The 14,389-nt window shown below is 41.3% G+C and overlaps 1 protein-coding gene across 4 annotated transcripts in view; it reads right to left on the bottom strand.

Annotated features, from left to right (window-relative positions):
* The window catches only part of PPP2R2A (protein phosphatase 2 regulatory subunit Balpha), a 35,994-nt gene that overhangs the window by 7,252 nt on the left and 14,353 nt on the right, over positions 1 to 14,389 (bottom strand). For all 4 annotated transcript variants that reach the window (XM_088179830.1, XM_014885173.2, XM_014885172.2 and 1 more), the window contains exon 3: positions 713 to 810. In XM_088179830.1, coding sequence (XP_088035956.1) covers positions 713 to 810 — 98 coding nt within the window. The remainder of the gene's footprint in view (positions 1 to 712; positions 811 to 14,389) is intronic.

A 14,389-nucleotide genomic window follows, 5' to 3' on the forward strand; every position in this document is an offset into this window, starting at 1 on the left:
GCTGAAGAGCCGGTGCCAGGCAGCCCCACTAGATGTCCCCAGTGACCGAGGGGAGCTGCTGGCACAGGGACAGTGCCCTGCCCACAGACCTGCCCCTGCTCTGGGAACCGGAATTCCGGACCTTTGAGAGTTTTCAAATGGAAATGGAAGGAAAGACCAAACAAAAAGTAGCAGTGACATCACCCTGCAACCCATCCTAACCACAGCAACTTCCAACTGCAGCCTCAGTTCAAAAATCTGCTGCTCATGGGGGCAGAGCCTAAAGACCAAAACCAAGGATAAAAGGAGAGCAGATACTCTGCTCCAAGGGTTCTGTGATTCACCTGGTTGGTACCAGAGTGCAAAAGGACAGCTGAGGTCACAGTCACACACTTGCTTAAGGGCAACTTTTAATATCCCCAGCTACAGTGAAATCTGAAATCATCCTCACAGCCAGGGAGAGTCATTGGAAAAGAATCAACTTCAGCTCCCTCAAGGGTCTTTTGTGTCCTACCCCTTTTTGGTTTTCACTCCCAACATTGTTTAGACCACAGCCAAAAAGTGTTTCAAATAATTTCTATCAGTGTCACAAAATTCTCATTAAATTGCAGTATTGTAATCATTTATCACACAGGCATGCACTTTGTGTAAAGGGTTTTATAAAAACATGCTCCTTGTCTTTAAAAAGGGAATAGAAAACCCATGTAATACAATGTAATGAGACAGCACTCACCTCCTGCTCCTGTTGAAAAATGACAACTCTCCCTCCCTTGTCTCCTGTTGCTAACAACTCTCCAGAATGGTTAAATTCTACTGTAGAAATTATATCCGCTGCAGAACAACAAAAATAAACCCCACAGATTAATCATTCTTTTAAATACCAAGTGGCCAAGAAAGCCAAGATAAAAAAAACCAAAAACAAACCATTAAAATCATACTTTAGTTAAAGGACATCTATAAAATGCAAGTAGAAGTTTCTTCCAAAAAATAACAGTAATTTTTTAAGCTGTACATTTGACAACCATTTAAAGATCACTATGCCAGAGCTACAAGCTCAGTGTTGTGCATTATTTTGTTTTTAAAGGATTAAAATCATCAACTTCTTAATACTGATTTTCTATTCTGACTCTAGATAATACAGACTGCACCTTCCTAGCAAAACTGTGTACCTTTATTTTCTCAGTTTTTCCTAATGCATGATTTAGATACAATCATTATCCATAGGAAAACTCAAAGCACCTTTTTTTTTTTTCAAGGACTCAGTACACATTTGATAACTTAGAGGCAAAAGGTATCAGGGGAGAAAAGTTCAGACATCATTGTCTAAGGAATGCAAGGAATAAACAGCTGCAGAAAATCAGGAGAAAACCTCAACAATCTCCAAAAAAACAGAGCATCTCTTCTGGATGAAGAAGGTTTACATTATCACAAGTGTTTTTACATAGAGTGCTAAAATTAAATTGTGAATATACACTGACAAGAATAGTAAACCCTAGTATGAAACTGAGGTGTTTATATTCACAAAGGACAAATTACAACTTAAGCTCAAGCCTGCACATTTCCAAAGGTACAAATGGAGTAGCTTTGGAATGGTCCTTGGGCTTCCAAAGAGTTGAATCACAACCCAAACCGTTTTTGAAACACCAAATTGCAACACAACTCTAGAAATCTGATTTTCTGCAGGACAAACTCCTGCAGAGTTTTACATGTACAAGTCTTGAGGCCGTTTCACTTCCAGGCAGTCAGCTGTAGATAAACAGCATTTCCTGTGGGATGGTTTCTTTTTTCTCCATTGCATTCATAATATTTTAGTTTAAAAAGATCAATACCTGCTTGACTTAGAGCCAAACACCATCTCCACTGAGTTTTGTATTATACAGCACAAACTGCCCCAGAAATCCCCCACCAACCTCCCTGGCACTGCTCAAAGTGGCTGGAATGGCTCCAGACAGAATTAAGGACAGAAATACAACCTCAGGCTGTACCTCACTGAACCAGGATGCAGATCCACACACAAAAACCCTTCCATTCCATCATCAATTCATCATTTTTTTCCCCCCCAAAAGGCAGCAGTTACCTCAAACAATCATTCTTCTGTGTGTGACCAAGATTAAACGATTTACCTCACAGCTGTAAGGCTAAAGATGCAAACACTGAGCTGCAGATATGGAATTTCATGGTACCTGTCCCAGGTGAACAGGGCACAGAGATGAACAATTCCTCAATGGGCAGAAAGAGGGAGGTGCAAACCAAGCAATCCAATTTTGACTTTTGCACACATTGCAAAGCACATGGCTGTACTCCTCCAATAGGAAAAGCCCTTAAAAAGTTATCAATTAATTGATGAAAAACACACTAACATCTCTCAGCAGTGAGAAGTACACAGAATAATTACTATTGTGAAAAACACAGACTTAACACTACAACCTCTGACAGTCTTGAAACTGATAATACATTAAATTATCAGCAGATCCAATGTGTGTGCAAAGAGAAAATTGCCTTAGAAGTCTCATATATCCATCTAAGAACAGATGGATAAATTAATCAAAGTACTTATTTGGTGAAAGTCACTGGAAAATTTAGAACAGGCAGCAACAGCAGCCAGAAAATCCTTTAATAAAGGATAAAAATGTCTATTTTCCTAGGTCTGATGATGCTATATACTGTATTTACTAATAATACAAATCTCATATATAGCAGAAAGTCAGCCACTTTTCTATAGATCCCAGACATTCTTGCTTTTTGCATTTCTTTTAATTCTCAGGAGAACCCAAGCTCTCCCCCAGTGATCTCCAAGCTGATACACTGATACATCTGCTTTATCACACACTCGAGTTTCAGCACCCACATCCCAATCTCCGAGGAGTCCAGCAGGCTCAGGCAGTGCTGACAAGGTACTGAAAACTCTCCAGAGCCTGACTGACACCGTGCAGATCATTCCAAGTACTTGGGTCAGTTTAAAATTAAAACCAAATCCATTCCTTAGCAGCCATCACAATGGAAACCTATTAATTAGTTTTAAAACTCGAGGTACATAAAAAAACCCAATGTGCCTTCCACAGTGTAATCTTGGATGGTTCCCTCTCCAAGGGCAAAAAAAAAAGTGCTAAAAACGTGACAGATAAAAGTGATTTCTGTTTAAGTAATCCCAAACTAAGACCAAGAAACAGAAATCTGTACTGGGAGCAAACAAGCAGTTGTACATTCAAACCCAGGAATGCTCTGTTTGGAATTTCACATTCCCATACTTTTGTCAGAGTTTTGTGGCAGACACCAGGGCACTGCTGCTGTCCTGGGTGGGTTTAAAGGTGGTGGAGAAGTGACAGTGGGAGCTTTTCCTCTTCCCCAGTGCTCAGATTCACTTGTGGATTCTCATCTGTGCTAACACCCCCACTGCCAAAACCATGGACCCATCTTATCCTTCTTTTGTCCAATGATAAATGTAATTAATTCCTTAATGATTTTAGCCCTTTACCAGCACAACCGAGCATCCCCAGCCTTGTGCTGTTTGCCCTCCTCTCCCTAGGTGGAATTCTGCAAACACAGAGCTGCTCCTGCTGCCCACAGGCTGGCAATCGATCCCTTCCCGGTGCCAGGAGCAGCTGGCAGGGATATTTAAGGGAGAAGCAGATGTGCAGTGCCCTGCTGTCACCACACCACACTGAGGACATTTCAGTGCCCTCTTGTCCCAGAACAGTGGCAGAGATAAACAACCACTGACCCCTCATCTGACACCCAAAGCCCTCCTAGGCCACAGCATGATCTGCTGTCACACCCCACCCTGGGGATCACATTTGTCTTCTCCTCCCCTCAAGCATCTCAGGACATCTCTGACACCAAGATGCAGCCAGTGCTGAGGGTTTCAAACACTCATGGCAGCAGCAATCACCAAAGATGAAGACATGATTGTGACAAAGACATGATTGTGACAAAGACAAAAATCAGGACAGCAAAGCACACCTGCATTCCTGCAGGGCACCTGCAATACCAGTACCAGGTTTTCTAGTTTTTGCATAACTCGGGACAAAGAATTCACAGGTTATTACATCATTGCCAAGTATTTCTCTGCACAGATCTATACACTTGTCCTTTAGTTCCATTCATTATCCCTTCACAGACACTCATTGTTGTAGAAACACTTCTGAGACCCCCAAATTCTTTCAAATAATGTGTTTGAGTGACCTGAAAGCAAAGGGGTGGTGGGGTGGGAATCACCTACACAGCCTGAAATCCATTTAGGAATGAAAATGTTTTCTCATGGGTTGAGCAAAACACAATGGAAACACAGAGCTGCTGCACAGCTGTATCCCCACCACAGAGATCTAAAACTCTACAGTCAAACCAAGCCACTGATGACAAAATTCTCAAACTGAAGAGAGGTTTTGGTGCCCATCAGCACACTGAGACAGGGCAGAGTCTGCTTTCCCCAGAGCCTTCCTACAGCTCTTCCACATCCAGCACCTACAATCTTTCCTTTCCTTCTGCACATCACCTTTATTGTCATAAGCTGCTTTAAGTTTATTAAGCTTCAATGAGACATCTTCATTTTTCAAGTGCTCCAACAAAAAAATCAAGATCTGGAGACTTGACTGGATTCAAGCAGGACTAAATTCTTCCATGGTAGACATGGAAACAGGAATCTAAGGAGCCAAAAAAAAAAAATCAAAACAAGGTGGCTTTGACAGGGAATAGGAAAAGGATAAAACACATCTCAAAGCTTCAGGTAAGGCTCTGAGGCCACTGGGTCAGTGTACTGGAAAGAGAAGCAGTTCAAATTTAAAAAAGAAGAATAAAGGAATCCAACAGATCTCAAATGCCTTTTCCTCTGTCAAAAGCAGTGTTTGGAACAAGAAAAACTCAGTGACAAATACCAAAAAACACTTTCACATTTTGGGGGCCTTCCACACATTGCAGTGAATGCAGAGCATGTGCACTGTCACAGTTTTCTGAAACTTTAAAGAAAGGATTGTGATCAAGTTTTACCACTGTCCAAACATCCATGGGAAAAGGAAATAAAGCAGCAATCTAAACCAGCAAAAGAAAACTGTAATCCAATGACTTCATTCCAGAAGGCCCATCACAAACCTGAAAAGCAATTCTCTATTAAATTTGCTTCCAATAATAGAATAAAGGGGATTTTATTAGTAGAGAAGAGGCTATCTATTTTAATGTTCCATGAACTTTATATAAACTCTGCTTAGAAAACATGCTTGGTAGGCAAAACATGTCACCTACTCTGCAGCAGCGAGTCAATCACGGCAGGAACAAAGAGAGTCTTTATTTCACCAGACCCAAAAGGTTTCTGTGCAAATTTTTGGAATCACGTTGATCTGCTGCCTAAGCAGAGAGCAAGAAAATCAGAGTGTTTACACAAGTGGAGCAATCTCCTGATGTTTCCAAGGACTGAACAAAAAAAAACTGTAGCATTTAAAAAGCATTTTAAAATTATTTAGGAAATATTGTTTATATATCTTCCCAGTGGTTAAAGACATCATTTCTGGAATTTTCCAAAGGAGCAACTCAAAAAAATCTCATCCATAAAGCAGAGTAGATTATTTACAAGTTGGCAATTCTGTCCTGGGGAATGAAATCTGAATTCACTGCCCTAATGTGGAGACCACTTCCTCAGTTTATCAGCCTGGAAAAGTTATTTTCATCAAACTAAACATCAATCAATCCTTCCAAGGGGACTTCAGAAACTCTCTCAAAAGAAACCAACTTTTAGGATTAGTGTGAAAATCTGCAGAAGCTCAAACAGCCTCAAACTGAGGAAGCAGCAGAGGAATGGATCAACATCATGAGAGATAAAGACAGTGAAATATCTGAATTTGATGCACAATTGCAGATGCTAAGTGTCTGGAAATCACTTGTGGGTTGTTGGGTCCTTTCCAATCCAGCACGAGGCCAAACCTCCCTGCTTCAAACTCTGAACAGGTGCAACTTCCAGAAAGTCCAGCTCAAGTCACAGCTAATGACAGAAATTTGTGGCTTCTGATTGGACTTTCTTGTTTCCAATAATGGATTTGTTTTGCAGTTATGTACTTCAACATTGGTGAAAAAAAACCCCAAACAAACAGTGAAAGACACTGGAGAAAAAACAAAAGCTCTTCCAAGGCTTCAAATATTTTAAGCAGCTCCACAATGCACTGAGTCATCCCAACAACACCCCAGTGTTTGTGATTTGGATTTACTACTTTATCCAGAGTCCTGCTGCATTGTGTATTTATCTCTGAAGGTAGACAGTGAGGTGTTAATCCCAAACTCAACTGGAAGTCTATTTAAACAAGATTAAGGCAGGGTGACCACACATCTGTACCAGCACAGGGTACCAAACTTCACACCCCAGCAAAAGAGTGAGAGCAAAATGCCGTGCACAGTTTAGTGCTGATGGTACAAAAGAAAACACCCTCTGCATTCCAGCCTCATCCCTAATTTATGTCTGAGCAGAGGGGGAAGGGAACACAAGGATTGTGTGCTCTAAAGTTACCATGACCAGTTTTACTATTGACTTCATTTCCCTCTTCTTCATTCACTTGCAGGAGTGATTCCTGCATTCATTCCATCTCCCTGAAGTGACTAGGCAACAAACCCAAAGGCAGCTGGGAGAAGGCATTCCTACTGTTCAATTTACTGCTTCAGACTTGTTCCAAGAGCCCTTTAAATAGATCTCTTCTCTACTAGAGAGAGCATTAAAAATATATTAATTCCTTAAAATATGGGGACGGGAAGAAACGCACGTAGAAATAGAGAAGCCAGAAAGGGGTTATTGCCCTTGTGGTAAAAATCCTCCCTCTGTGCTGTGCATCTCTGCCAGAGCCAGCTGGTTCCTTGTTCTCTCCCAAGTACCAGCTCTGGAATTTTGCAGCACACAAAGCTGCCCTCCTTCCCAGGGAAGGGAATTTGTCTGGTGGCCAAGTCACTTCTCATTGCTGGGGCAGACACAAACACACGGGAGCCCAGGCTGCAGGCAGTCATTAGGCTGGGTGTGCTGGCTGCTGCAAACCTGGGAGATTTACAGAGTGTTTGTTCCCTGGCCTGCACCCTCACTCCAAGTGAGTGAACTCACTTGAACAGCCCTGGCAGGCTGAAAATTAAAAACAGGATCATGACCAAGTCCTCATTTTCCTGCTGATGCTGGAGGTATTTAGAGCAGTTTGGGGGAAGATGCACTTCAGGGCTGAGGCTCTGAGTACTTTTTCTATCCCTACCCACGGGTAGCATACACAACACACCAGTGGCCAAACAGAGAATGCACGTAGTATTCCACAGCATAAATTACTCACCTAAGTAAAATAATCAAATATAAACCTTGTCAAGCAGGCCTAAATCACCAGAACTAATTTCCTGGACTCCTATGTATTCCCATTTCTTTTCTTTTATTCCCTCTTTCTTCTCCCTTTCCTTCTCCAACTTTGCCAATCTCTGAGAAAAGATACACTAGGGAAGTTCTAGTTCAACAATGACTTCACCTTTGGATTAGAAAGCCAGAGTGATTTACCCATTATTTTTACTACTACACATTCAATTTTTAACTTTTTATTTAGCTCCCTAACACAAAAGTTTGGTAACACTTGATTAAGCTTTTCCTGTTACTTCTGAAGTCACATCAGCACGTCACTGTGGGCTCAGGTAAGCAGGGCTCTAGTCCTGCATGGCAAAGCACAGCTCAGAGCCTGCCACATCCTCCTGACATCACTCTTTGTGCTGTCAAACCCATGTACCAGCAATGACAGCAAGAACACTCTGTTATCACCAGCCTTCAGAAGCAGGAGCTGGAATTAAGTCATTTTTTTTTTTATAATGGGAGGAGGAACTGGAGGCAAGGGAAAGAACCAGTACTCCAACTCCACAGGATTTCTGTGTATTAGAATGGCTTAGAACTTTACAGCTGCATTTGTAACATTTAGTCTAGATATAATGCAACTGTATACTCAAGTACAAAACAATGTTATTTTGGTGATTTCTCAAATTCATGCAAATAACTTTGTTAAGCCTCATGGCTTCCTAGAAAACAAACAGCAAACTTCCCTCTCCTCCCACAGCAGGAACAGTGGCACCAGCCCTAATCTTGTTGCCAGTAGTTTTATGTAAGGCCAGTAAAGCTCCTAAATAGCTTTACTGGGCTCAGTGCTCAGAGCAGAACAACTCCAAATCCATCTGTGCCCATGCACCAAAGCTGCTGCTCCCTGCAAAGCCACACTCAGAGGATGGCCCTGGAACTGCAGAGAACAGGATTATCACAGAAATGACTCCAAAGCTGCTCTAAGTTAGAAGTTCCCTAGGAATTAGATAGTAGTTCCTTTAGTATCCTACAAGGGACAGGAACAAATATGTAGATTAAGTATTTTATAAGATAATAGCAAAGCGGAGAACAGAGTCATCATCTGCTAATCTCTCATCTGGAACAGCAGCTTCTTATGCATCAGAAATCTTAATGTGATCTCAAGTTAACGTTGGCATCAAAGTCACATCCTCATTTAAATAGAATTTATAGAAAGCACAATCTATGGTCAACATTACAATCCAGATTGGAGAGGCAGCAGCACACAATGTTTTAATTCTGGTGTTTGGAAAACAACTCCTGTGCCTCACTTGGGCAATTGCTTCAACAGCTCCACTCAGGGTAAGTTTCCATCACCAAATTTACCATTATTTTTCCCCACAGTCCATTTTTGAACTAAGGCAAGAGACCAACAAAAAAATTGTGCAAACCCAGCAAACCCCAGAAGGAGCAGAAATCACTACAGGGAACACTTAACAATCACCTTCAACAGACACTGCCACCACCTCCAACTTCAATGGTGAGCAATGGCAACGTGTCATTTGTGTTAAACAATTTGTATTTTGCTAAGCTGACAGAGTTCACTGAGGCTGAGCTGAGGGCATCAGATGAGCAAATTTGCTGTGGGGGAAAACAAGGAACACACTCAGGAGTAACCACATCTCCAGCCAGCACAGCTGGACTTGCAAAGGCATTGAGCCCACACCCAAAATGCCAATTAATGCATTTCTGTGTGCAGTACCCAAGAGCTTCCATCTACAACAGGGCCAGAATCTGGCTTTGCTAGAACAGAAAGAAAACCGATTTAAAGCTCAGACCACTGGCTTCCTGTCCCCATCTATAGTAGGAAACTCAAGTCTCCAGCACTTGAGCAAGACTCCAAGACACCTGTGGTGGCAGAGGAAAACAGAGATGACAAACAGCAGCACGTACTGATGTGTCCCTGCCTCCCACCACTGCAAATGACAAACAATTGCTCTGGGATTTGATCTTCATGAAAAAGAAAGCATTCACACTGAAAAATAATACCATGAGCTTTGGGAAGGAACTGTTACACCTTAAACTGATTTAAAGCTGTGATCCACTGTGCAATACCTGTACCATGATCACTGTAAGCACTGGGCTGCAGGTTTTATTTCTGCTCACCCCATCTGGCACTGCACTCTGTAACTCCTTTCACACCTTCACAATTTCACTGCAAACCTACAGAAGAAAGAAATCCTATGGGGTTAGGATTCCCATTAGCAGGAAACAGTCCTAAACTGGCCCCTTGAAACCATTTCATCTGATGAGAGAAATGAATAATTTTGGGGTTTTTTTAACCCCAAATACATTCTTATTAGTATTTCAAAAATTACTGTGAAAAATCTTCTCCTGTTAAACTCTCAACAGCAGCAGACAGAAGAATGGTCTCTCTATATAAACAAATGCAAAGTTGTTTGGTTTCTGGATAGAAACCATTAACCCTCATAACGCTGATTAATTACTTTCTATTTTTAAACTTTAAGACATGACTGCAGTTCCCTTCAGAACACACGCACAGGAGATCAAGAGGCAAATTGCCTCCTTCCACCAAGCAAAAGTGTAACCAACTAAATGAAATTAGTTCAAAAGATGCTGCAAAGCAGAGCTCCCAGTACTTGCCTTGCCCCTAGGCTGGACATGATCTAGTTGGGAGAACAGAGCAAGGCCCAGGCAGTCTGACCACATGCAGAGAAGCAGGAAAATAAATCCATTTACAACAGACCAGCCAAATAAACACCCCAAAAAACTCCTGCTGGCTGGGCTGCCCACACCCAGGCTCTGCATATTGAGCAGGTAAAGGTTAACATGGCTCCAGCAGTAGCTGATGTGAAAAATGTATCACTCTGGAATCAGCAAAACAGGAGCTGTGGCTCTTGCTGCAGTTCCCAAATCCTCTGGGAGCTGCCTCCACCTCCGAGGGTGTATTTTGCACATACACCCAAGGTGATCTGATCTACCTTACAGTCCTTCCCATCCTGGAATTGAGGGGGGTGTGTCTGAGCTTCTTGCAGAGCTCCACGGTTCTGGGATTGCTGCTGTCCCAGTAACTCCACGTGAACATTGCTGCAAAGTGGGGACCAGCTCAAGACAGAGCCATTTTTCAACTCAACACGAGCTACATCAGCCTGAAAATACTCCAAACTCAATAATAATGGATTATTTAATACCTGACAAGAATTCCCTGGAGGCTCTAAAGGCATCCTGTGCCTGGAAACCACAAACAGCAGTTACAGCACTCTGTGAAAGGCAGCACAACCTCAAGATGAGCTGAGGCACCACTCCATGATTTCACTTGATCCTGAGAGTTTCTAGTCTTTGCAAGAGGCCTCCAAGTTTTCATTTGAGGAATAAATATGATTAGGAAAGCAACAACTAAGTCAATTCCCCCTTTAAAATCTTCATTATGTAGGTGTAGAGTTCTTCCTCCAATGAATATCCTAAATAATGTATTCAAACAGGGGATTCCACCTTACATTATTAGCACTTCAAACATATTTAGGAAGATAACAGAGATAACAGGGAACACTTGGCTGGGGACAAAGAGCAAGTGATGAACATTTAGTTCACATCTCTTAATAAACAGGCTTCCCAAACTCAGATATTCCTTCAAATATGACAGGAAGTGCCTATTTGCTTTTCCTATTCATACTAATTCAGGTCTATTGTTGGCTGAAACAAAGGTCTTTCAACCTGCATCGACTGTTCCCAGGACATTTGACACCAGTTTATTAATATCATAAACAGGAGAGGCCTGAGTGGCAGAAATCCAGCCCCACTGCTGGTGCCCAGCTGAAGTCACCTCAGAAAGGAGGGTGAGTGTCTCAGTTTGTGGAACTACAACATTTACCCAGGAATGAGCACTTGAAGGTCACAGTGTCTCCTTGAGCCTCTTCTTTGCAGCTACTGCAATATTACAGAATAATAACAATTTTATTTTAAAAGGGCTCAATCTGTCCACAAGCTTTCTTCCTTCCAAGCAGAATTGTTCTGTTTTTAAACAGAAAGTAATCAACAGTAAATCCAGCATTTCAGCATTTTTAAATGCCAGGCACCTGTTTGATGGAAAAAGATACTGTGGGGTTGTTTCCTAACATCACAAAATTCAGCTGCTGAGAGCTTCCAGCTCCTGAAGCTTAAATCTATTTTCAGGCAGGGAAGAGGAAAAGAAGAGTGGGCCTCCCACTGAGGATGTGTCACACTCAGTGTTGCATCAATCCCCTTTCAATTACAGTGAAAACTCCTCTTCACTCACAGTCTAGGATTACCAAAAAAAGCCAGGGAACAGCAGTTACCCAGAGGTTGGATAACACCACAATCAGAGGCTGTGCACCCCTAGCACTCCATGAGAAAGGATGAGTTTGATGAGAAATAAAAAAAATAAAATAACAGACACACAGAAGATATAAAATATCTTACCTAAGCAACATTTGTGTTAAAAACCTAAATGCATTACTATTCTTAATTTACTGTTTCAAAACATCATTTGCCATAAAAACCCAGCTGACATGCTGGGTACTTGGCCTGGGTTTGCTGGTCCCTGCTGCCATCACAGGCCATGTCAAGGTCAAGTGCATTTCACCCCGGGAAATTGTGTCCCTATTCTGATGCAAAGCAGCCCAGAACCTCAAGCTTCCATCAAATACCAACAGGAGTCTGGGAACCAACAAAATTTTAACAGCCCACAAGAGTCACAGAACCAAACCTTCCTTAAATGCACTGAAAAAAAATGAGCATACACACGTTCTTTGGTGCTGCAGCAATACAAGTCTACCTGAAAGCAAATTTCTTTTATCCCCAAGTGAAATATTTGCTAAAAGGCAAGAATATGGAATCCATGGTTTGTTTGAAGGGGGACTGGCAGTGTCAGGGTACTCTGCTCCTACAGTTTTGAATACAGATAAAACATTAAGTATTGCTGCAACAGATAATTTGGTTAAATTACACAAGAACTTCCTTTCCTTAGAATTTTCCTGTTTCAAGCATTACAAAGTAACTGCACTAAGTGCTACACACAATCCATACCAGTTCCAGTTGTTTTTGAAATACTTTCAGCCACCAAAACCTGCACTGATTTCTGAGACAGATGATGGAATGGTTTAGTTCTATTTGTATTGTGTAGAATTTAGTTTGGGAGTTACTCATCATTTCTGTCCTTTGTGCAACTGCATACAGATCATACATATCTAATTATAGGGGAACAAAATTAACAACAGCAGGAACCAACTTCATGCCCACAATTGCTTCATCTGAGATCCCCTCAGGTGCCTGAATGTTCTGTCACTATCACTCACAAAACTGGGACTTGTTGAGCAATAGGAGGAGAATTGAGACAAAAAAAACTCATAAATAACAGATTTGATTATTTCTCCTCTACCACAGCATTTGCCTGGTTTTAATACTCTGGTACATGACTTGTTCCAACATCTTTTCTGCCTGCAGAGCTTTAATTTACGACCTATCATTAATAAAGCTGCAGCAAAACTGCATATCTAATTTCCAAGAGGGCAACAACTCAATTTTACCACTGCTGAAGACAAAAATTCATGTTTACTGATTTTCCAGAATAAACTTCACGCTGAAACAAAGAAATTCAACGTCTATTTCTGACATTTGGGAGCTGTAGAAAACATCCCTGCTGACCTGGAGATAAAGTGCATCCCAGGAATCTGTGAAGATTCAGGAGACCCCCAAGTCCATGTGAAGGCAGCACTCCCTGGAAAAGCTGAATGCACAGAGCTCAGTCCCAGCTCATTCTTTCAAAGCCCCTCAGGGTTTATCCATAATGCTCACACAAATGTTCCACAATTCTCCTAGGACATGCTTTGAAATGCAAGTTGTACAGAGTGTAAGGATTCCCCAAAATGCATTAAAAGTATTTGACTGATCTTACTGCAGCTTTCTTTCTTCTCTGTGTGATAAATATGTTGGCAATGTCTGTGTTTTGCAAACCCAGGCTAATTTACCCCTCGGTAGCAGAAGTGCTTTGCTGGAGTGCAGAGCTGCTTTATTTATACTTCCAGTTTCTTAGGGAGCTGCTCTCAATGTGCCTATAAGGAACGAAAAAGAATGTTCATGAAATTAAAAAAAAAAAAACAAAAACGTGAACAAGCTCAGAAACACCACCTAGGCCTTCAAGAAGAAAAGGGTGCAGCAGTTCAGCTGTTCCTCCTACAAAAAGATGGACAGGGACTATTCACAAGGGCCTGGAGGACAGGACAGGAGGGAATGGGTTCAAAGTGAAAGAGAGTAACTCAAGATGGGATTTTGGGAAGTGAGGGTGGTGAGGGGCTGGGATTGAATTCCAAAACACAGAAGTATTTATTCACCTCTTTTCTAATTCACAGAATGTTTACAAGTTTCTCCTCAAGACTACAAATTAGTCAAGACAGCTTACACCAATTATAACTGAATATTCTATAAAATATTACTGTATTACTTATTCAAGTGGGTGTTTACCTACACAGCACTGGAAAATACAGCCCATTTCCTCGTGCAGATATTAATTCACATAACAAACATCCAATCAGTATAAATTTTGGATGTCTTTTCATGGAAAGAATAAATAATTTTAATTTCAAGTTGTATTTATCTGAACCCTAACCTAATGCTTAGTCATTATCTAATAGCTTTTATTTTAAAAAAGCCATAAAGAAAATCTACTTGCTTCTGCTTATATTTATTAATTTTTATTATCTTTTTTTTTCTCTATGCTTAAGACAGGTGATTCTTGAATCCTTGGATCTAATTTGATTGCTAATTATTTACTTTTTAATTCCTGCTGACAGTCCCCACATAACCCTATAGAAAAATTCCTCACATCCACCACAATATCAACCCTGAAGTACACACTAATAACAGGCTAAACAGTCCCTCAGCAGACCTTACTTCAGATCTTTTCAGGGTTTGTTTGTGTTCCCAAGTAGTACAGAGCTATTTATGGAAAAATCTCTGCTGGAATCACAGCCAGAATTTCAATAGGCTGCACGGCACAGTGCAGCCAGGGGTTGCTGTTCTGTTTGCAAATAACAATATATTTGGAAATAACATACTGGGCCATTGTTCTGCACATAGAGAAAAGAAGCCTTCAGGCAATGCCTTTCTTGT

Source organism: Sturnus vulgaris, chromosome 28 (genome assembly GCF_052056855.1).
Source record: "Sturnus vulgaris isolate bStuVul1 chromosome 28, bStuVul1.hap1, whole genome shotgun sequence".
Classification (NCBI taxonomy): Eukaryota; Metazoa; Chordata; class Aves; order Passeriformes; family Sturnidae; genus Sturnus; species Sturnus vulgaris.